The sequence below is a fragment of the Haliaeetus leucocephalus genome, unplaced genomic scaffold, assembly GCF_000737465.1.
Source record: "Haliaeetus leucocephalus isolate CR32 unplaced genomic scaffold, Haliaeetus_leucocephalus-4.0 Scaffold340, whole genome shotgun sequence".
Lineage (NCBI taxonomy): Eukaryota > Metazoa > Chordata > Aves > Accipitriformes > Accipitridae > Haliaeetus > Haliaeetus leucocephalus.
Window position 1 is genome coordinate 10,213,416 of NW_010972776.1, and position 24,565 is coordinate 10,237,980.

A 24,565-nucleotide genomic window follows, 5' to 3' on the forward strand; every position below is an offset into this window, starting at 1 on the left:
TCAAGCCCTGTCTTGCATCTTAAATGTAGCTTGCAAGGTTAACAAAATCCACAGACGGCCACACTGGGAATGCTGAATCATTACATTTTACACAGTCCTTCGCACTATGAAATCTGGATGGTTCCCAAGAGTAAGCAATCTGGAAATAAAAATGTGTCTTATCAATAAAATGAAATGGCTTGAAGAAATCTGAGTTTAGTGCTCTGTAAGTCCTAATTGGCTTTGCAAGTATCAGAGGTGACCTTGCCCTTCACAGCTTAGCTATTACAGCGGTGTGCAGGGTTATTGCAAGATAACAACAGCACAGTGGTGATCCTGGTGCTCTTGACAGCCCAAAAGACACTGACCACAGGAGAAATCAGCAGTGAGAAGGGCCGGCAAGAATGGCAGAATGTCCCAGTGGCACCTGATGAGCTGAGGTTTTCATGCCCTGCTTGGGTTAGAAGGCTACATCAGACATTGGCTTATACCTATTTGCAGCCTTACATGCCAGCTGCTTATTTTTTTTCAAAGACATGAGATACAGACATACAAATCGCTAACACGGGTGAGCTAATTTAAATAGGGAAGTTAAACAAAATCCATCCCAACTGGCTTTCAACTCTTAGCCCCATGATCTAAAAATCAATTGATTTTACTTGCAGAATGCTAAAACCTCCAGAGGAAACACTCCTCTCTTCTCAGCAGTATGTGTGGACAGAATAAACTTCAGGGGTTTTACAGTGGTTAGCCAACAGAGACAGCCCAGCAGAGCCCCTTCCACAAGTGCTCTTGTCCCCTCTAGCATACAGACCTGCCCTTTCATCAGTACCGTAAGAAAATAAGGGAAATTTGCAGAGCGAAATGTATAGTGAGTCCTCACAGAGAGAACTGGAAACACAGTAGGCTTTAACACACTGCTTGGCTTCAAAGAGTCAGGTTTGAGTGAGATTTCCAGCAATGCCCAGAAGTATACCCAAAGATACGTTTTGAACCACTCTGCCACAAGATCAGCAGAAGCTCCCAGAAGGTTTCCCTTCCCTTACCACGTGGATTTGAGCTGACAAGAGAGGTTTGCCTGCCTAAGAACACACAGCCCTGCCACGCTTTCACTGCCATTGTTAAAAATCTGCATATTTCATTACCTGCGTTTTGTAACCTGGCACTGAAAACTCACTTTGAGCTAAAATGCGACATTTCTGCCTTGTAATGAGAAAATTGCACCCTTGTCCACTTAAGAATTCTAATAATACAAATCCAAAATGAGCTTTGCATATTTAAACACTTTTAAATAAAACACTTGATGTTGGTGAGGAGTGAATGATGACAATTCAGGAGGGGAGCAGGAGAGAACAGTTTTGCTGTTCGCGCTCTCCAGTGCTGTAGGAAAAGCAGTTGGGATGTTGAGTGCTGATGACCTGTCCCAGAGCCGCAGGCAGCCCTGAAACCTGGGAGACCTGAATAATTATTATTTTTCTATCCATATGAACTCTGTGTTTGAGCTACTGCTGTGACTAGCCGCAGCAGGCATTGCTTTGCAGCGAGGGTGGGTGTGATGGGCTATCTGCCAACATCCATCCCAACACAGCTACCAGACCCTGCCATGTGCTGATACTGGGGTTTCTAGAGCTGGAAGCACAAACCAAGGGCTAGATGGACCCATAAAAGTGTTGCATCTAGTGGCACCTAGTAGGATTTCCTAAAAGGCATGAAAAGATGGAGACTTCATTGCCACAGGCAGGTGTCCCCAGAGCCACTGCAAAGCTCAACCGACCTTGGGGTCACATATTGCTCCCATGGCTGTGAAACCAGAGCCTTCAATCAAGCGGTTTGCACAGGGGCTCCACAACTTCTGCAGGAAGGTGATCGGTGCCAGCCTCATGGCTTTTATGTGATTTGACAACACAGTGACCATAGCTATCAGGTTTGCTAAGCCTTGGGAGCACGGAATTTTCAGCAAAAGGATGGAGATCTCTTTTATTTGAAGTCTCCCCTTTGCCCCCCCCCAAAATAATTCACATTTCTATAGCTCTAGCAATAAATCCATAGACCTCCAAGGGCAAAAATGGTTAACTAGTGACAAACAGTGGTGCCTGAGGTGATATGCTACTGTATAATCTTACGATGGCATGGTAAATAACTAGTGTCATTTTCTTGTAATGTACTTATTACTTTATCAGGATAAACATTAGAGAATACATCACATTTCTTTATGTTTTTCACTTCCTATTAAACTCCTGACTGCTTCAGTGAGCCCTCTGTACACAGCGTGACTGTGGACTGGTGATCTGTAACTTTCTGCAGTATGATATTATCATTTCTCAAGTCCTGTTCAACTCCAGCTGTAACTTTTCATGGACAAAGATGGATGCCACGAGCAGAACCCAGGCACAGGCAAAATCTGTCTCAATTTATCCTGGACAGAAAAAGTAACTGAGGGTACCTTGCTGAAAGCAAAATATACTGCTTGAATGAATTTACAATAAGTAATAAAATACAGCAGGGAGAGACCATTTACTGTAGGGGAAGAAGGTAATATATGATGTCAGTAATTCACTTTAAAATGATGCTATTAAGCAAGTATAAAGGCTATTATCACCTTTTTTAGGCATTAAAGTTATATTTATAAGCCAGTTGGTGTGTGACACCTACCGATATAAAAGAGACACTTTTAATTTCTTCCAGAAAAAGCTATATATGTTTTATGCCACTTCCAGGACTGGCAGCTCCTACAGCAATAGCGGAGGACGAAGGCAGGCCAGTGGCTGTCATGAAGGCAAAGTCCACTATCCTCAGGACCAGGTTATAGACATCAAAAAGCCAAATGTCTTACCTAATCCATGGAGGAACTGCTGAGGCCAGACCAGGAGTTAAATCAGTTCTTCTGGCATTAGTCCCCAGCGATGCACAGACTCACCTGCATCCCAGCACTGCAGAAACTGAACTAGAAACACCTGCACAGACACTTGCAAGCCAGCGCTTGCTAGCCAACAGCATCGTATTACAGAACCAGATTATTTTAGCATAGATTCAAAAGGGAATACATAATGGAGCATCTGTAGATGTTTTGTGGACATTGGCTTTTTGCAATTTTGTGCTGGTTTCGGAGGAGCCACTTGGGTTGACTTTTGGCTCCTCAACCCGCAATCAGAGTCCAGCTCCCTCTGTGCTCTGTTTGCCCTGAGCAGCCCCTAGTCCTGGAGGTGCCCAAACAGGCCACTTGGACCCCTATTCCCCACATTTCTGCCTCAGATTTCTGGCTTCTTTTTTTTGAATGTGTGTGCTGGGAATTATACGGAATATCCTTGCACAACACCAGTAACACTTCCCTGTCGCTACAATGAACACGTTACCCACCGCAGTTGAATAAGCCAGTGATTTTGCCAGCTCTTCTGATACTCAGTATGGTCTGTGGAGCTGCAGCTCCCGGAGGCAGGTGATTACAGGGGGATCTCAGCGTCTTCTTTGCTTCCCTGAAAGGCTCAGAATAAAGCCTGAATATGTGCACTCTGAAGACTTAAATCCTAGAAGGAAAAAAAAAAAAACCCCACCACCAGCTATATTACTTTCTAAATCTCATGATTTGTAAGTCAGTATCATGATTTCAGGGCATTTGGGCTTGGCAAGCAGTCTCAGAGCAGAATCCCCACCCCCCAAACCCCAGACAGGGAGATTTTCCAACATAGGCTTGACCCTTCTGTCTCTGCACAAGCAAATGCCAATGTGTTTCAGTGACCTGCTGACTGCCGGATTATATTTTGCAGTAACTGCCCTCTAAAGCAACGATCCCTTAGTGTAGGAGGGTTTAAGACTGGCTGTGCCGGTGCTGCAGGAACAGCCTGTGGTCTCTGGCAGAAGGGATGCAGAGTTCAGTGCCAGGAAAGTCACTGGGAAGAAAGCAGCAACCTCAATCCCTGTGGATCCTTCAGGTTTTTCTGGCTCCGTGGCTTAACTTCCAGGAAGATGCCTTGGTGAATAAAATCCCCCAAAACATAAATGACCTGGAGGCAGCACTCATCCCACTTACTGTTTATCATCCTAGTGCTCCTTTCCAGATGCATGCATTTTAAATAGCTCTTTCAAACAATAGCCAGGCTAATTAGAGTTCATTCTGCATGGGGTTTTCCAAGCCACAGCTGAATCGCAGCAGTGCAGCCAGCACATAAGAGGGACACCCAGCACAAGTCTCCTGCTCCACCTTAGCTCTAGCTCTTGTCAATATTTTACATTAGAGAGGGCTGAGCAGCATGACCTCTCGGATGCAGCTCCGTGCTCTGCTACAGTGCAGATCCACCCTAGCAACATCCAAATCAGCAATGTCACTGATAAAAACCCAACCCAACCAAACCAGACTGTATCTCCATGACATAGGTGGCCAGTGGGGATGCACCATCCTCACTCCACAGGGTGTCCTGTCCCATGGGTTGCACCGTGCCCAGTGCAGCTGCAGTGGGATCAGATCAGCTGGGGAAGGCGTCAGGAGAGGGAAAGGAAAGCTTTAACCAAAGATCCCCTGAATCCCTTGATGAAATGACAGCTGGCTCAGTGGTTCCTGTGTTTAAACCAGTAGCTCCTTTTCCCATCAAGAAGTGGGACTCTGGCTGTAGAGGGCAGAGAGGACCTTTACTCTCCAGGCAAGGCATTCCTGTTAATCACAGTTTCTATAATTACTTTATAAATATTGCTTTTACAGTTAAACTCCCCCCATCAAAGCAGAAGCATACTTACTAGATTATTTAGAAAAGCCCATAATTACCAGGCTTTAATTTATTAACAAGATGGGCAATTTAAGCACTATCTTTGGAGATAATGAAATTGTGCTAACTCTGAGACTGAGAAAGAGAACATGAACACCATGGAAACTGTCACCAGCAAAAGTCATAATACTGCAGAAATGTAGTTTGCCCAGCTGTTGAAAACACCCAGCACATTCTCTCTCTTAACATGGAAACCGGACAAATATTACTCAGGCTGCACGTGATGCTGACAGAGAACGAAAGACCAGTTTGTGGGTTGCAAAGGTGGTTTCCTTCGGTTGCTGCACCAGCTGTGCACAGGTCTGTGGCACAGACTTCCCGGGGCGTCCTGAGAGAGGCGAGGCAGGATGCATTCACTGGGAACCCTGGACCGTGTTGAAGGTAACTGCTCTCTCCAGGCACTTTCTAGAAGTATGTTCACTTCTCCAGGGGCCTATTAGAAAAATGGTGAAAAAAGAAAAAAAATTAAACTGTTGCTTTTGCCTTTCCTTCCAGTATAAGGCCGTTCACTAGCAATGATGCACACTGGGGTGCTGGGCCCTTTCTGTATAGCCCCAAGAACAGCAAGCACCCCATCTCTGCTCCCCATAATGAGTGTTTCTTTTCCAACAAGTGAGAGACCTCAGGGGCTGCATGTGAGGGACGGGACCAGCCTGCAGGAAATCCCTCTGTTCAGCAGCCCTGGGAACCCGGCCGAGCCTGCGACAGAGACAAATGCCAGCTGCCATCAGCAGTGACCCTTCCCTGGCAGAAAAGCTGTTGCTAGTCGAGTAAGCAGAGGGATGAAGTAGGTATATTTAGCTCTAGGGGCCCGGCAGCAAGATGTCAAGGGATGCTTCGAGACAGACAGAGGTTTCGGAGGATGCTGGAACCCCGCAGCACTGGTGCTGGGGCAGCGTCAACTTGCAGGGCACAGGGAGATGTACTGCCCCATAACACAGCCCAACGCTTGGAAAAGGCAGCACAAGACATGAGGAAAGTCTTATTTTCTGGTGACAGAAATACTTCTGCCTCTTTGCTCAGGAGCAGAAATGCTGCCCTGTAATTATTCCTGATCCGGAGCACTAGACAGCAGATACGTGCAAATCGGGCTTCGTGCCATTAGATACTTTAATGAGGAGGTCAGTGTATTTTGCATTGAGGGATTTGGGATTTGTACATTAACTGGAGTGGCATGTGTTAGAAGGACATGTGAATTAATGACACTATTTATAACCCATCTCATTATCACACACAGCTTGATGCCTCAGACAGCCACTAATTCTCTTAACAAATTTCTATTGCTGGAAATAAAACTGCTTTGCTTCAGCTGTGATCTGTTAGAAGAATGTTGTTGTTATTGTTTGTTTTTTAATGTAAAAAGCTCTTTTCAAAGAAAGGCTTCATGATTGCATGATGTAACTCCCCTGAGTCCAAGTCTCAGATACAAAAATATTCATGTTGAGTCTGATAAATGAACAATGAACAAATTACATGCTTGATTACCCTGCTTTGCCTTACTTTTGATCTCTAATATTAGATTGCTATAATTGTTTTTCAGCTCCTTGTGCACATATTACCAATGTGTATGTTGCTATAGAAATGTAAAATCCAACATATTGTCCCTTAGATTTTAAAAGAAATATGCCCCTCCTTTTATTTCTGTCCTATTCTTTGACACAAAAATAAGAAAACATAGTCTGACAAATATTAAAGCCTTGGATATGATCCCAGCCTTTTCCCTTAAGAGGTTGTAGCATGGCACTGGCTTTTCTGACCCTTTCAGCTGAAAGAGGAAACTGAGGCCTTATCCTGCTTATATAGAAAAAAAGCAAAAAGGCACTTTTTTGTTCTATATGTCTAAATCTACATTTATAAGGGTTTTAAGGACTTACAAGCATAAGGAAGAGTTATAAGAAAACCAGACCATTTTCCTAAACACAGACATCCAACAGCAAAATCCGTTCTTTCTCCTGTCTCCTGCCAAGAGAAATCACTATTTGCAAAGTTGGCTGCCTGGGGGCAATGTCTCTGACCTGTCTTCAGTTTCCTCCTCCCATATGTGGACGTGATGACTTTCTAGGCAAAGAATAGCAAGTGTCTGTGCATCTGCTATGGGCTAACTGATGCTCGCCTACAAACCAGGGGGATTTTTGCTCCTCCTGTATGCTTTGAGCTGGAACTGGGAGCACTTGGAGGACCCTGGTGTCAGTACAGAAAAAATGTCACTTCTCCATGTCTCCTTCAATAAGCCCCTCAGGGCTGTGCAGAAAGGAAGCTCACACTTGAGGTGGAGGCACAATGTCTTCATCTGCCCCTAACTGAATCAGAAAAGACAGGAGAGACCATGGCATGGTGGAGAAAGAGCAGGGCTGAGGGTGGAGAAAGCTTCTGCTCGGCAATGAGCTATGCTTTTTCTGCTCCTGAGAAAATAAACACTGGGAATCAATTAGCTCTGAATATAAGTGAAAATAATGTGACTTATCAGGCACCAAAATTGTTTTAGTGATGGGAACGGAAATTAATTCATTATGACTGACCATGATGCTAATAAAGATCCATTTCCAGAGGTCTGGAGGAGTGGAAAGGGCTATAACCACAGCAGCGCTCTCCACTCTTTTTTTTTTTCCAATGGGATGAAAGCAGAGCTGCTTGCTCGCTGCAACTGCTAAGGTGGAGCAGAAAAGGAGACCAGGAGGATGGACCCCAACACCACCCCATGCCAGGGTGGTGCCAGGTTACCAGTGACAGGGCCTGGGCTCCGCCAGTCCCTCTGTGCTCCCCAGTCTGCTCAGAGCCAGGCTCAATCCAAACAGGAGCACAGGAGAGAGCTCCTGCCTTGTGGGTGGGGAAACCTTTTTTTGGAAGGTATTTTCAGAAGCCTCTTTAAGCAGCCTCTGCATGCAGGTGCTGTGCTTAATTATAGCCTCCATCAGCTGGTAAATCTACTGCCTCACAGCTAATTCTCCATCCCTGCTGCACCACAGGTAATCATCTCAGCACAAAGCCCTGCCCCGAAACCAGTACTGCTCGGTTACATCTCAGAAGCATAATTTCCTTTACACAGACCTCCTTCCAGACTACTCAGGGGCTTATCAAGCAGAGGGATAAGCACATTATACATTGGGAGGGGGTAGGAGTTGATCTACATCTCTTCCCTTGCCATGAGACTACCCGGAGGGAGCATGGAGGAGGAGGATTTAACTATGCATGATGTCTTAAGGCTAAAATGTCACGGACAAAGAGGACCCCACTCAAAACTGGTCAAAGGATGGCCTTTTACTGGTCAAAGGGCTTTCACAGAATTTTGCTCCCAGTGAGCTGTTCCAGACATCTTCCCCCACAATGATCCATTGCTGTGAGCTAATCTGTCATGTTAATTTAATGCAGCAGAATGCGAATACATTGCACTTCACTCTTGGTAAAAACAAGTGTTTACTGGTGACTGTTGCATGGAGGGAAGCCTTTTAGGAGCATTTACCCTTCCTGCTCCCCATCCAGGCTAGCTGGGCAGTTTTCTTGCAGATGACTCAGTGTGCAGTCGTGTGACTGTCTCCAGGAGTGTGGCTGTAACCAAGTATGTGATGACACCACAGGGTTTGCTGCCTCTGACTACAGAAGAGCCATTTGTGCTTTTCTCAGGCCCCTGTGTGGCACAGGCTGATGCCTTTCACAGGGTGGCCTATCTAATCTGACTGGAGCAAGTCAGAGTCCTGCTCTTACTCCTTGTCAGAGGAGCTCTCTCTCCCTTCTGCCACACTGGGAGCCCAGCCGCACTGGCTAACCTGCCTACCAGGTTGCAGAGTAAAATAATGTTGTCTTCTTATCTTGTTACCAGAAGTACCATAATGTGTACGCCATCACCCCTGCTAAGTCCTCCAAGGGTATGGAGCAGGTGATGGCTGGCATTAAAGCCATTAGAAACTGTCTTCTGCACAGAGCTACCTTGATATTTTGGAAGTATTACCTCTCTTCAATGAGCTGAGTCACAGCTTCTTTCATCCAGATGCGTGTACATGCCTGATACCATTTGAAACTCCTTTTTTCCATCTTTTTTTCCACCTCCACCAAAGTCCATTGCCCAGCTTCACGGCTTTCTCTCCTTTGGTTTTCTCCGTGGTGCAGTTTCCTGCTAAACACACACTAAAGAGATCAGGTCTGCCTGGGTACTTTGAAGCCCTCCAAAAGACAGACTTCTCACCCTTTTTGAAGCAATAATTACCAGTAGAGACGCTAATCAGTGTACTGCTATCTCCAAGAGAGCAGAGATATACTGAAGAAGAGTGGTAATGTTACATGATATAAAGGGCAGGTTTGTTAACAATAATTAAAGCACAAGCAAATACATAACAATATACCTAGCAGTCTGACTTCAGTGTATTAGCCAAGTAAAGCAAAGCGATTCTTGAAGGCAAAACCTCTCCCATTTTCCTCCAAATCAGGGGTCAAAATTCCACTGCTGCAACTAAATGTAATGCCACTGAAGCTGGAACATTTGTCACTTGGATCTAATTTAACCTTGATTAGCTGCTCTGACCCCCAACCCCCCCAAACACATAAAGATGAAATCTCACCCCAAAGGCTGTCTGCAAGCAAGTGCCAGGGTCTGGAAAGCTGCATTTCTCCCCTGACCTCTGTAAGGTAACTAAGAAGTTACTTTTAAAATGAAGCCTTAAAGCCAGGCTTGTCCATCCCGGGTGCTGTATCTGCTCCAGGCACGTGCTGCAACCCGAGCTGCTGAACTTGGGGCCTGAAGGGATTTCCCTTGGCTCTGGGTGGCCCAAAAGTAGGGGGGGTGGGGTGTCAACTTGCCTTCCAGGCACTGCCAGATTACATCTACCCAGCACAACACAGGGGTGTGAGGCACCCACCACCCACAAAGGCGATGCTGTAATCAAAACCTGTCACCCCAAATAAGCCCAGCACCGAGAGGGGACCAGATGATCTCAGGGACCGCATGAGTGCAAAGGAGCATCAGGAAAACATTCTCCTTTCTGTTACAGCTCTTGTTTCTCCTTAATGTAATTTCTGTCTAAAGAAGCTTTTGCCATGCCATATCACTGCGCCTAAATACGTTGGTTTAAATGCAAACAGGGAAAAGAAGAAGAGAGTGAAATACCCACTTGGATGGATATTTTCAGAGATTGAGAAATTGCCAAGCCGGAGGGGACCACTGTGATTATCCCTCCTGACACAGTGCCTTGGCTGGCTGCAGCGCTGCCCCGTGTTAACTCCTGCCGCGAGTGCAATCACTGTGGGAAGAGCATAGATTTCAGAGAGAAAAATCTAGTTGTGTTTGGGAAAACTTCCTGTAATAATGACTTGACCACAACTCTTCTGCAAATTGTTCCCAGAGTTAATTTTCCTCAGTCTAGAAAAAGCACTGCTTTTTTTCTTCCAGTTTGAACTAGCTTCCGTTTCCACTGAATCTTATTATACTTGGTCTACTACATTGCAGCACTTACCGTTACCAAATTGCCGTCATTCACGAAGGCAAGTAAAGATGGTCTTGGCAGTGTAGTCCAGCCAGACTTAATTGTACTAAGGCAAATCACTCATTTTCAGTTCTTAGAAACATATCTTTCCTCTTTCCTCATCAGGAGAAGGTCAAATACAGATTTCTCCTGTGCCAAATGCAACACTTTTTGAGTTAGGAGATTGTCATCTATAATTACGAAATATTTCAAGGATGTTTTAGCACTGACAGCCTGAGACCTCCGTATGTCAGTCATATTGAAGTCCCTTGCAATAACTCGGCTTTCCTCCCCACAGATTACCAGATACTGCGTGAGGAGCCCATCACCCTGCTCCTCGGTGGGACGAGGTGGCCTGCAGCAGTGGTCAGTGTCCAGTTTCTGGACCATCTACCAGCACACGTGTCCCCAAGCAGCCACGGTTGTTTGCTTCTGCACTGTCAGATGATATCTTGCCATCCCTGGCAAGACTTGCCTGCTCATCCTTGCTGTTTTCAAGATAAACAGATTATAGTCTAAGAGGTTAATCAGAGGCAAGTGACATCTTGATATATGCTATCTCTATCTTTATGCATTTATAACAGTGAAGGAATCACCTCGAGTTTGGAAAAATATTCTTTATTAATTGTGACAGAAAAATTAGCCGTGGAAAATATTTCTGCAGATTTAATGATCGTTGTATTGAGATGCTTATGAAAACACTTTCAAACCATCACCAAAATACTTGGCACCTATTTTTCATTAATAGTATTTGGTTTCTTGTAAATAAAAAATATCCTAGAATTTGAGTAACAAAAATTTTTCTAGAACCTTAAGCAAAAAGTATCATGAATATTGCTGAATGTTTCATCAGTGAAGCTTAACTCTTCCTAGGAAGCTACCAAGTGTGTAAAAATACAGGTAGAAACTGGAAGCAACTGAATTTGCTGGCAAAGTGTCCCAGGGTTACCTGAGAAAGAGGCAAATCCTGCACAGATAAAGATGTTGCCTAAAAATAATGGCTCCTGATGCAGCTCAGTGACCACGGGTGCCTGTCCTCCACAGCATGGGCAGTGCATGCAGGTGGGTTTTTGCTCTCCTACACTTGCCCTGCCACCACCCTGGGGAAAGCATGGGGAAAACATTAATAAAATATAAGGTGGAATAACTGTACCTGACTAATGCTACATATTAAGGAAAGCCAATAAGCAGTGCTTAGGCTCTCCTTTCCTCTGACTTAAACTGAGATTTTCTAATTCATGCATGAGGCTGCAGTGGAGGGTTGAACAGATAATTACCTCTCTCTATTTCCTACTCTTCCTCTGCATTATAAGCATATTTAAAGGGCACTTAGAAAAAGCAGTCGCAACCTAAATTAAAATGTAATATGAAAAGAAAATGTTTGGTAGGCTGAATGGGCAAGTGATGTAGCAGGTATTACACACCGGAGAAAACGTGGCCTTTTCCTCCCCTGAGATTTGCTTCTGTGCTTGCTTGTTTTTATAGTTTCATAGCTTTTCTCCGTTGCTCTGGCAGGAGCGGTGCTGGAGGCACGGTGGGGTTATTGCACGCGGTGCAGGGGAGCTGCCACCTTCCCACCCGTGCGCAGGAGGCGGCAGCCCACGGCCGGTGACCCAGCGCCTCCCCACTGCCCCGGGACTCGGGGCTGACCCCCCCCAGCCCCACCGAGCAACCTGTGCCTTTCCCCCAGCACCCGCTTCGGAGCGTCTCCCTGGCAGGAGGAAAATGTCTGATCTCTTATTCCTCAGCTCAGAATTTCTCAGTCTCGGTGGATGATCAAATACCACAAGTCAGTCTGCAGAACAGCTGAGGAAAAGAAAATACAAACCCGCACCGACACATCCTACGCAAGCACCGAAAAAAGGGCAATGGGGAAGCAACCGCAAGCCCTCGAGACCAGCACAACTTTGGTTCGGTTATAAATGAAACCTATTTATCGTTGCAACATTAGAAACAACAAGCTAAATGCAAACCACGGACGATGGGAGAAGCTAAATCGGTAGGTGGGAGCTGACAGGTCACTGGAAAACTGCCACGTAAATAAATATGTGTTATTTCCCCAAGAGGGGCCAAAGCCAGCATGAAACACCCCAACTAGTGTGAAACTGGCTTTAATAATTAAGCCTGCAAAAAGTGAGGATTAAAAATTTATTCTGAACTAAATGAAGCTATTAGCAGAACAGTTTTCCCCCATTATACATTTATGATATATAACACACTAATACAGAAGCCATCTTTTGAGAACACTAAAACCCATTGCTCAGCCCCCATGAGTGCCTTGGAGCTGCGCTCACTCTCACACCTTTGCTGCTCGCTGCCTGGACTCTCCTTTAACACTGGAGGAGCACTGAAAACACTTCATTTTGTTAATTCTTTAAAGTATAACAACCTCACATTTAAAAATTAAAACTAATTTTGACTCCCTTGCTGGAGCATTGTAAGAAAATGTTGGAAGGGGATGTTTCAGGGATTTCAAAATTTTTTTTCTGCCCTTTTTCATAGAATTTCCAAAGCATAGAATTCCTTGAAAACATCTGTTATATAATATTCCATTATAAATTATGAAATATTTAGCATAACCTGGGGTTATGCTAAAAAAAATCATGCAGTGAATAACCTGTCAATCATTCCTCTTAAAGAAATTCAGAAAGAACTGGGCATCTGTATGGCTGAGGAGACAATACAGAGTTCTAGTAACAAGTAAATAAAAGAGGAAAACAGAATTATTCATGTTCTAATAAATCCAGATGCCCTACGATGTGCTCAATTAGTGTTAACAGGACGCTGCTGGTCAGCAAGGGCTGTATCGGAGCTGGGGAGTTCTAATCCTCCTGTGGTCACCCAAGGGCTTGGCTTCTTCACCCCTGGGACAACCCGATGCCCCTCTTAGCAGGGTGCTTGCCCCTCTTTGCACAACAGGTCGTGGCTCACTGGGCCACTCCTGGTCCCAGTACACCTCAACTTACCAAGTCACAGCGATCACAATGAGATCAGGCCCACATTTAAGGTCCGTGGTAGAATCGTTGAGGAACAACCAGCACCAAATGGAGCCCCCAGGTTTTAAATACAGTGAGAGATTGAATTTCTGGCTGTGCACATGGGCTGTGAATGGCTTGCTGCATGCCCCCACACCTCCAGTTCCTCTGCAGTCCTCAGTATTTTGGGTATGATGCTGTGGCCATCTGGACCAGGTAGATTTTTGTCTTTCTCCCTTTTCTGACAAGTTCTAATAACTGCACTCCCGGCTTTATTTAACACTGTGGATAGTTCTACTGAAGGCAAAAGTAGCTTTAAGTTTAAAAATGTTAAAAAAAGAAGACATAGTTTTTATGCTTTCCTCTGCTTAAGGTTCTTGCCAGTACATATAAATTCAGGACAGAATCTGCTCCCCTATAAAAGTTTGATGGTGTTCTCGGCTGGAAGGCTGACAAGACATTGAATTCCAAATTCAGGAAATGTTCAACTCTATGATGTGTTTATAATTAAATTTATTTCCCTTGAATGCAACTAAGCATCTCCCCGGCTTATTGTGTGAGGCAGCTGCATGTTAAGGATTATGCCTGTGGAATCAAATTGATGACATGATTTAGGACCTATCTGGAAAGATTAATTGAATTAAATAAAACTTACACAATTTGCCTTAATACTCTGAGGGGAGCCTGACCGACTTCACACCTTTGCTTTGCTCTAGAAATCTTATTAAATGAGAGAGAGAGGGAGGAAGAATGATTGTTTTATATACTTAATTAGGAGCTTTAAATGTTCAATAAATTAATACTCTTTGGAGGTAAAATCAGAAATATTTATTGTCTCATCTCTTGTTTTGTCTAGTTCACTATTTTTTTTGCTTCTTTATAAATCAGTAGGGTGGCTGCAGACCTCGTGGTGGGGCTTTCAGGTCCCCACAACATAAATGACCAGATCCTTGCTGCAATGCCTGTACCATGCACAGGCAAAAAAGCAAAATAAATTAGCTTTGCATTTCTGGGAATTTTGCACTGCTCTACATAGCAAATCCAATAGATTTGCCTTGACAATGAAAGACAAGATGCAAGCCCTGCCCTGGACTCAAAGAGGATGAAGGCAAGTAAAGCATCATTCCCAGCAGCTTTCCCCATGTGGGTGCAGTACCTGGTCCATGGATGGAGCTAGAGTTCTGAGCTGCTGATACAACACTCGCACACATCACACTGCCATTTCCCACATTACCATTTTGTCTTCAAGCTCAAAATTGCAGAGACAAATAATAAATTTAATTTAAAATACGACAAAGGTTTTCTCTCAGTAACACCAAAGGGGCTTCCCTTGCAATGTGTATTATCCATTAGTTCTTACAGAGCTTTTCCAAAGGATCTTGATGTTTTGTAGGACGATACGGAGGCTCACAGCTGGCCCCTACTGCATCCCACCTTTACACACCAGGTACACTTTGGCTCCTGCTGACTATAAAAGTGGGGTAACAGCCTGGTGGAGTTAGGACACCCTCAGGCCACCAAGTCTGCACCTATCAGGGTTCCTTGGCAGAGGCCGTGAAGGACTGGCACAATGCCCCTCACTATATTGTTAGGTACTCTGTCACATCACCTGCCTGCAAAGCAGAGAGCAAAAGCAATACTATATAGTATTTTCAGGAAAAACCGTCAAGAAATATATTCAGCTGTAGCAGTAGGGGCATGTTGGTATGCAGAAACTCTCTCTTTGGCTTGGATTTGTGCCAGGAAACAATATCTAACATCCCTACTGGGGTGGGAAATGGGATTTTAAATCTCAGAATCTTCAGCCAAGTAATTAGATGGACAATAAAATTCACACCCCCTCTCCCAATAGGTAGCCAAGGGCTTTTCAGCGGTATATACCTGATTTTTTCCTTGTAATATCTTTAATGAAAGTAGCATTGAAATGTAATATCTTATCACTTACAGTTTGAACACCTCTTTAAATTACATAATGCTTTATTAATTATATATTTAATTACTGTGGCCTTGTAGATATATTACTGTCACATTTATAACCATCTAGAAAAATGGCAAGTTTGCCATAGAAAAACAATGAAGTACAAAGACTTACAAAGGCAATGTCTTCTAAAATAACAGCATGTTACACAGTTGTTCCAGTACAAATGCCCGAAAGTTTAGTGTCACATTATGTCTGCTGTATAGTCTATTCATCACGTAAATATTTGTGTGTGTAGAAAGAGTGATGTTCTGCAAGGACACAATTTGTACAGCATTTATATATAATTTGGCATCAAAATAAACAGCCCCCCTTTGCTTTCAGTTCAGATCTGGCATAAAGCCAGTAAATTTGCTCCAGGTTGGTACTGCAAGCAGAATTTTGCCCATTGCTTCTGTAAGGCAGCTAAGTTTCCAGTATTGTATTTTTGTTCTGTGCCAACTAATTTAGATACAAGAGATTGAATTTAAAGGTCAAAAAGTCAAGAAAATTGACTGGCTGAAGAAGGTAAAATATTTTTTCAAAACTGATTTAAGAAAATTGAAACAGCTCAGAGAAGTCATGGGGCATTTTATGAAATCTGTATTTTATAGGAGGTAAAATTGAATCTAGGTGCCAGCAACAGTCTATCATTGGTCTTAGAACACTTGCCTCAAATCAGTGATTTCATCAAAAGCTGGTTTACTTCTAGCAATGTTGATGACCAAGGAAAAAAAATTATATCTGCACTTCAAACTCCACAAAAACAGACACCAGACAAAGAACAAAGAACCAAACAGCATTCCTGACCCAAGCCATAGATCTGACTGTTTGGAAACTATCTGGAACCAGATTTCAGTTTCCACACAGGTCTTTTCTCGAGAATGACAATAATGGATCAAAGTCCTGGATCCAAGCAGCCTGGGAAGAGCAGTTTTCTTTCGTTACAGCTCAACCACGTATGCAGCATTTCTCAATAACCAAATACAACTTCTCTTTCCACCATGGTGAGCGGAGTAAACATTTGTATTTCTATTGCAATAGAAGTTATGAAGACAAGCAAAAAGGCTTTCTAACCTGGGGTGATGTAAGGAGATTTACTAACTCCACATTGCAGGCAACAACAGTAGAGCTTGGAGTAAATCTCCATTTTGATGGGGCTGCCGCAGCATGCCAAGTGCCTTGACTAGCAGTCCCAGCGACGTGAACAGGATTTCTAAGGAACAAAGGAAATGGGCCTTGGAGTCAGACTAAAGCCACTGCACATGAACTGGGCTAATTAGTGCTTATTGATGCTTTGTGGCATATAAAGTCATATGCTTATGTGGGAGTAAATCAGCTATTCCATTCACAAGGTGGCAAGCCACTCTGAGGATAAAAGGTGACTCCTAATAGAGTTGTTCATACTGGTGCCTGAGCTTGAAGAGTGGCAGCCAGTCTATGGCTCCTGCAGTTTTTCTGAAAACAAGCTGCTGCATCACATTGTGCTCTTCTCGCCCCGCACAGGTGCTCTCTAGGTGTAGGATGAGAAAGATGCTGTCCCATCCACTGTGTTCAGACGCTGCCCTTTAGGTGAGCTGGAGACTGCCAGCCCCCGCGCAGCTCAGTGCAGTGATAGTCCCTTCACCTCGCACTGCTGCACAAGCACTGCAAGGCCAGGTATTCATCCTCGTGCTAAGGGGCACAGTGCCACCAGGCTGCTCAGTCTTGGACATGTTATTTGCATGGAATATTCCTCCTGGATTTACTCTTACAAGGCACGTCTGACCCAAGCAGACCCCTCGGGCTGAGCGTGCCACGTAAGACTCAGCTCTCAGATGCTCTGGTGTTGAGCACAGTGCAGGGGCCCATGAGGGCTGAGAGCCATCAGGCCATTCCAGTGCACTGGGCAATGCCGTGTGAGCCAATGACAGGTTTGCAGAATCACAGAAAACAGGGCTGGAAGGCACCTCGCAGGTCCAGCTCATACATTTTCTTGCCACAGGCAGGATCAGCTGAATCTCTGCCTATGAGATATGTCTCGTCTGTCCTTAACCACCTCCTCGGACTATTCAAGTACTTTGCTGCACTGCCCAGATAGCTAATGATGATCTTCCCTGCTGCACTGCAAACCCAGCATCTCATAGCTGACCTGCAGGGTCTAGCCTTCCCTTCCCTGCTGGTGCTGAAAGCCTTCTGTGCCACATTATATATATACACACACACACAGACACACTCCTGGGAGGGGTACTGGGGGTTGTATATACCCAGCCAACAGAAACAGATCCCATGTCACTAGCACCCCCCTGCTAAGCCCATGACTGCAGAGTGGCAGCTCAGCCAGGGACAGGGAAGGAAGATGAGGGGCTCTGCCACTGGAGAAGCAACACCCAAGAGCAAGACACATGAAGGGCCACAGTCGGGGTTACCTTTGATCTCAGGCCAGGGAAACCAAGAGGTATCTGCTAATAGCTTTGTGCTTTTGTACTTATTTAACATGGACCCAAGGAAGGCCCATTTATGTGTTCATTTGTGTTAATACAATCTAAAAACGCTGTTTTACCAGTACTGCTGGCAGGAGCCATGCAATGCCGTGGCTGCACACTCATGCATCAAATGCTAGTGCATCATTCCTCCCACATAAGCATCCACACCAGACAGGATTGCCAGCCCAGAATAATGCCAGAGACTGTCCTGGCCATCTGCTAACCTGCTACATGGTCCCACAGTTAATCGGTTTTGTGCAAATCTCACATAAACCAAAGTGCTGCAGCCAAAGGTTTTTCAGTAGTTTTGGTAGTATATACATATCTGCTCCTATTCAAACACCCATATGCATGGGGTTATTAAAGAGATTTTACACCTAACAGCAAAAAATATCTTCTGTCTCTAGTGGCAGCTCAATAAATGTTATTTGGAAGAAGATGACCTAAGTTTTTCAGGATGGTGGAGAGCCGCGCTGGACAATTCTCTTGCTGAAAAAGCAAATGTACATGGGCTTCTGCTTTCTATATAGAATCATTTAGGTTGGAAAAGACCCTTAAGATCATCGAGTCCAACCGTGAACCTAACACTGCCAAGTCCACCACTAAACCATGTCCCTAAGCACCACTATATATCACATGCTGGGGACAAATTCAAACCAGTTATGGATGAAAGTAGTCCTGAATGTATTTGGACACATAAACATCTATATTGACATTCTTCGCTTGAAGGGACCCTTTTGCAAGTTCTGCCCATAAAAGGCAGGTAGGTTTTGGTAAATCAGAGAAGAGCTCAGACACAGCCACTTACAGCTGCTGAACTCCAGCATGTGTTGCTGACACCACCATTAAACAGAAGGAGCACATTTGCCAAAAAAACTCAGAATAAGCGCTCTGTCCCTGAGTATTTTTAGTGCGCTTAAAACCTGCCTTCATTTGAAAGCCATGTCTCAGATGATGGACCGTAGGGCATGTTGTAAGCGTTGGGTACTGGTGCCAGCCCCATGCACACCACAACAGTAAGCCTATGTACATACCAACCCTGCCAGTGCCATCAAAGAAAACGGGCCTTACTGCTGTGTTAATTTTTTTAATTACCCTTTCCTTTGTTCCTGCACTGATTTACACCCTTTCTAATGCAATATCCTCAGTCCAGCAGCCAACCCCTATCATCTGAAGCTAGGATATGGCCCCAAGGTCTGTAGATCACGTACTTAGTGGTTTTGGTGCAGGAGCTCAGATGTGGAGCCATTGGCATCCCTCCCCTGCACAGGTGACAGTTGGCCTCAGTTGCTGACAGCACCATCAGAATGCTGCAGCAGCTCTGGGAAGGTCCCAGGTCCTGAGCGGGTTGAATCCAGACACACAGCTAGCTGAAACACTGTGTTATAGCCATCCTGCCCCAAAACCCCATCCTGGCAGCACTCAGCATAGCATCCAGCAGGAAACGCCAGCCTTCCAGCTTCCAGGGCTCACCAGCTGCTAAATGGCACCGTGGATCTGAATTCAAGGTGGGAATTTCCATCTCATCTCCATCATTAGCATCCTACAAGAACTACTTTCAGCTCTGTCCTTGGGGGGAAACATGCATTATGCATAGCAAGAATTTCTCCATCCATCTTCCAGAATGCATTATCACTCTCGATAAGGGCTTTCCAAGTCACCAGTCTCATTTGAAAGGAAGGTGAGCTGACCCATGAATACCACACACTGCAGCTCCAAATGCTCCTTGCTAGAAAAACCATTAGAGGGGTACAAGAGGCAGGAAGGCTGTGCACAGACCCTACAGACTCTGCAGCTGGGTGACATGCACTGGGCTATGCCTGATCCTGTCCCTCAGGCTGGCTCTCTCATGCCCATTACTGCTGCATGCAGCAAGCAGCTACATGGAGCTGCAGAAGCAGGGGAAATGGAAGCTATATATTCGTGGGAATATCAGGGAAAGAGTCAAGATCCAAGGGATCTCCAAAGGTCTCTTGGGATTTCCCAAATCCAGCTTGGTAACAGTAAGATTAAATTTAGCATATTACATAGTTTCCTTGTAATGGGTAGCAGGATAGCTGGATGTTTAGGGGTGAGTAGTACACACACAGAGTGAAAACCAATTAAAGCTTTGCGGGGGATGCTATATAAGTGTATACAAATGTATTAAAGCAAAAAGTGCTACCCTATTTTACCTTCCATACTGTAATAGCAAATTTCCTATTTCACTAATGGAATGTGCAAATGCGGCATGAAATCTGAACCCAGACTCATGGGGGCTATTTTTACAGCTTGTAGAATCAGAGAAAAATACCTCCCAGAGACACAAAGCAATGCAATCAACCACGTCCGGCAGTTGGCTGCTCCCTTAATGAGCAGGCATCGCATCAATGTTTCCAAAAAGGCCACTCCAAGTACAGCTCTGTTCCAGTCGTGTTCTAATCCCCCCCACATCAAATGCCAAAAATATTTATGGGTGCTGTATTACATTATAAATTTATATTTCTGAAAAGTAATGAGTTATGACATTAGACCAGGCATGATAATTGAACCTCAGGGCCCAGCCCTGTTGAAGCTGCTCTAGAGCTGTCTTACCAACAGGAGACTTACTTTCAGGGGTTAGAGTAACCTCCAGATGGCATTAGGGATGTTAAAAATAAAAAGACATCCAAGCCTAATGACTGACTTTCCACCAAGGGAGATGTCTAATTATATATCCACTTTGCTCTCCCCTGCAATATATTGGAAGCAATTATTTTAAATAGGTAAAGGGTGTCAGTGAGGTTCAATTTGCCTATCAGCTGTGCACTATGGGCATGCATGGAGTAAAGTCTTACTCAGCCACGGATGTGGATGTGTCCTGAAGTTGCATTCTGACATTTGCGAGTCTCATTAAACGTGCTTCCATTATTGATTTGTTTGTTTTTTTGTAATTGCAGCATATGAACCTTTTTAATTTTTCATTTCCGCTCCTGGCATTTAATTTGAAGTGATCCTGAGTTTAGCGCCAAGACACATATCAGAAATGACCTTCAAGCTTGAGAGAAAATCATTTCATTTTAGAATCTGTCAATAAGCAATAGGCAGAAGCCTTGTACATTTAATAGCATCTATCAAACATTTTCCCTTAAGAACTTGCTGACCTTCTTGGCAGAGGCCATTCAACGACGCACCACTTCTACTCACTGCCTTTATCAAAGAGATGGGATTGCTACTAAGTCATTTCTGCACTCAGAAATTAGGTCAGCTATCAACAGCAACAGATTACAGAACTCAAATGATCTGTTCTCTCTGCTTGATCAAAGTATAACAGTGGCCTTTCAGTGCCTTATAGTCAGGGCATCCTCATCTCAGCTCTGCTCCTGCATTACATGAGTCTCCTTTTTTGGAGCACAATGATTTAAGGAAGAGGCTACTTAGCAGCCCGTAAATGCATCCAACAGTTGTTACATTTTGGTTTTGCTAACAGGAGGCTGGATAACAGCTGATCAGATAATTTGCAGTGAATATTCAGAGGAGTTTCTCATGCTTTACAGCTGTGAAAGTAGGATCAGATCTGGAACAGAATTGGCCCCAGTGAATTCCACAAGCACATTCGACAGAGAACTCATTTTCCAATATGCACATCACAAGAGGGAAGGAGGAAATTTTGAGTGACAGCCTCTTCAATAATACATTTTTGATTGCACAGTAGAAAAATTACAAATTAAGATTTTTGGAAAGCAGGTGATAAATTAAGAAAAGTAAGTGTTTTCAGATGATCTGAAGCTCTAAAAACACATCCCATGCATGAATTACAGTTTTAGCAGAATGAAAGGATCATGTTTCCAGAATTAATTCAGTAGCAACAAGCTTAGCAGAAGGCAAACTGTTGCGACTATGTTCCTGTATTTTATTTCATAGCACACATTCATTTTGCGCTAGAATCCCTTTTGCATTCTCACCAGTAGTCGGCTTTGAAATGTTTCAGCTAGTTAGGGATGCTAAAGACGCACGGCTCTCAGATATCCTTGCCACAGAGAGGTAACTTGCAGATGTCCACAAACCCTGAGCAGATGGTGCACCCAAGAATTTCTGCATACTGAAGGGCCATGCAGAGTTAAAAGGAATTTTTATGAGCCCACCAAGAAGTAGCTGCAAGCACAGTTAATTCCTAACTATCAGACACTCAGCATAAATAGGACAAGTCCTCTGTGTTGTGCTTCAGCACACTGGGAATAGAGAAAAGGCTTGAACCAAAGTATCAACACCACCAGAACAGAATCAAACTGGCGTGGCTTTTGCCGAGCACAAACCCTTGCTCCTGTCCTCCCCAGGTCCCTGCTGGAAAACGGTGGATCTGTCCCCCAGGGAATCCCTTGTGTGAGGTATGGTGATTCTTTCTTTTCTGGTTTGCAAATCTACAAGGTGAATGAATGAATGAAGATGGTGTTTTACCCAAAATTACTCCCAGAAAAGACATTTAGTAATAAAAGTATCATTGTTTCCTTACTGGAATTTACTTTTGTGTATTTATAAGCTATAAGAATGGTGAAAGGAGGAAATCTATACCATTAATTCCTTCTGCAAAGTAATACTTCATGTATAATAGGGATTTATGGGCACTGAAAATGCACTGAATAAAAATCAATCTACTTTTCATTAAAAAAATAAGATCAAAACTTTTGGGGAAATAATTGTAGCTGAGCCAGATTTCCTCCAGACTCTAAAATTAATAGTTTCACTTGCACAACAAAATAAATTTGCTAGCTTTCTAATCTACCATTTTTTATGATTCTCAGCAGTGCCACTAAGTAGAATTTGATAAGTTAAAACTGACGGGTGGAAAGCTTGTAAGGAATGCACAGCAAACATGCAGATGCACCGACAGAATTCAGGCTTTTATACAGGATGAATTTTGGAGTGGAGATACTTAAATCTTGAAACATATACCCCTAGAACAGCAAGAACATATATTTTATTTTGTGAGATCATACAGATTCATTGCTATCAAGTTTGTGCCATTCCACAATTTCAAAGGATTATTTTAAGCTTATATCCGTTTAAAGCTGAAAGTAAAAGCATATAATTACATAAAATGTAAATAAGATATCACTTGCAGTTCTCTGTCCTGTGCCTTATCTTTGGCAAATAAACAGAGTATTCACAAATAATAGCAATTACAATGCCTTTTTTTTTTTTAAATGTTGGACATGATTTTCACTCAGTGTGAAAATAGGTATTTTCAAATGTTCATTGGCAATTAAGTTTTCATTAAAGCAGGAGGACATTTTGGAAAAATCTTCATAAAAAGCCTCATGATTTTTCCTACCAGGTATAGCCTGGGAGATTTTTTTTCCTAATTCTAACTGCTAAATGAGACTGAAAAATCAGTATTTTTTGTAAAAAAGGCAAGGCAGGGTATACATTTTAGCCCTTAGCTAAAAAGATAATGATGGCCGCCTCCACCTCCTCCTGCGCATCCCCACTCGCTGCCAGCCACTGCCAGCCCAGGTGGGCACTCTCCTGCCTGCACCATCCCTCCTCCACCTGTGCCTATCAAAAGCATCCACCTGAGCTGAAGCATTTTAAAGAGAAGGTCCTGATCCCAGGTAAAAAGCCCTTTTCCCTCTGTGTTTCTCTATGAAACATCGGACTGGGTGTGCATTAGAAGATCTAAAGCAAAGCTAGCTGCAAAACAGCTGCAGGTGGAAACCGAACTCTCCCTTTTGGGATTAGCATAACAGCAACAAAACCAACATACCTTCCTGGTTTGGCTGGTTGCTTTTTTAGTTTACTTATTTTACTATTGAAAAAAGACAGGTTTTGTTATTAAAACATTCAACCATATCTATAAATAATAAAGCAAAACCCAAACATTGTCTTTCTCTCTAGTCAGTTCAGAGCCCTATGTATCAAATGCAGATATTCCCTGCAAAGTTTCAGATTTTAACTAATTATGTTGTTAATCAAGAGCATGACTGCATTTTGATTGCTTTCAGTTATCTCTCATCTCTTTCTTCTCAAAACAGTACAAAAAAAGATCCAGAACAAAAGGTTCACTTTTCTCGCAGCTGCTCTTTATGCACATCTAATTAATCTTGGGACTATTAAAATTCAATACAATGAAAAAGTGGTCAATACCATAATTAGATAAACGAGCTCACACAGTAGTGAAACAATCAAATCAAACAAGCTTCATCAAATATTCCTCATAAGTGACAGAACAAATACATTTCAATGCCTGTTTTAAAATTCCCCGATGATGTTAAGATAGCCCTGTCTAATCTTTCAGAGAACAACAGTGGTGTCTCCTACTGCATGTGATGTATTATCTATACCCTTTGAAACTCAGAGAATTTATCTCTAATACCTTTCCGGATCAAACACTTCTTGAAATTCTAAAGCAACTAGAAATGGCTATTCCCACTCCAAGACAACTCAGCATCTGCAGATCAAAGGAGCTAAACAAACATTTCCTGACTGCAAACCTAACAAGAAAATCTTTCCAGCAGCAAAGCGATTCACTACATAATCGCCACGTGTTCCTTATCTCTCAGCAGCTTTCGATTTTTATATTCAGGAGTAAAATGGACATTATTTGAAATGGGACATTATTCCTGTCTTGATAATCATGTTATGTTTAGAGCCTGTCATGAGAGATTATTGAAATCCTCCCGAAATGCAGTCATGAGAGAGTAACTGGGTAGGTTATTTTTGTTAGTTACTTAAGAGTATTTGTGGGCAGCTTCTCAGAGCATAAATATCTGCTCCTCAGCAGGAGAACTGTCTCCTACAGATCTTCCAATAGTTTAACTGCAGTTTTGAAGACAGAAGACAAAAATCCACCCTCTTGAATAGCCAGGCTCTGAGTTCCTGCAGAATGATGGCTGATTAACAGTGCTGTTATTCTTTCCCACGATACACACCAGTGACACGGACGAAGGCTTGGTGATTAATGCCATGTGAGCTCATGCACTGAAATCATGTGAAGTCCTCACAGGACATTAACTGTATTAAT

At 43.5% G+C, this 24,565-nt stretch overlaps 1 protein-coding gene across 4 annotated transcripts in view; it reads right to left on the reverse strand.

Moving 5' to 3' along the window:
* The window catches only part of LOC104834850 (protein FAM162B-like), a 104,702-nt gene that overhangs the window by 35,146 nt on the left and 44,991 nt on the right, over nt 1-24,565 (reverse strand). The window contains exons 4-5 of one of the 4 annotated variants that reach the window (XR_774666.1): nt 4,946-5,169; nt 3,337-3,503 (exon numbers count right to left, since the gene is read on the reverse strand). Coding sequence is in view for 3 of the 4 variants with exons in the window: in XM_010572511.1 (XP_010570813.1) it covers nt 3,497-3,503; nt 4,946-5,169 (231 nt within the window). In the remaining variant the exon portion in view is untranslated. Of the gene's footprint in view, nt 1-453; nt 3,504-4,945; nt 5,170-10,453; nt 10,678-13,819; nt 13,885-24,565 lie in introns of those variants that run through there. The other 3 variants (XM_010572511.1, XM_010572512.1, XM_010572516.1) reach the window with 3 other exon arrangements.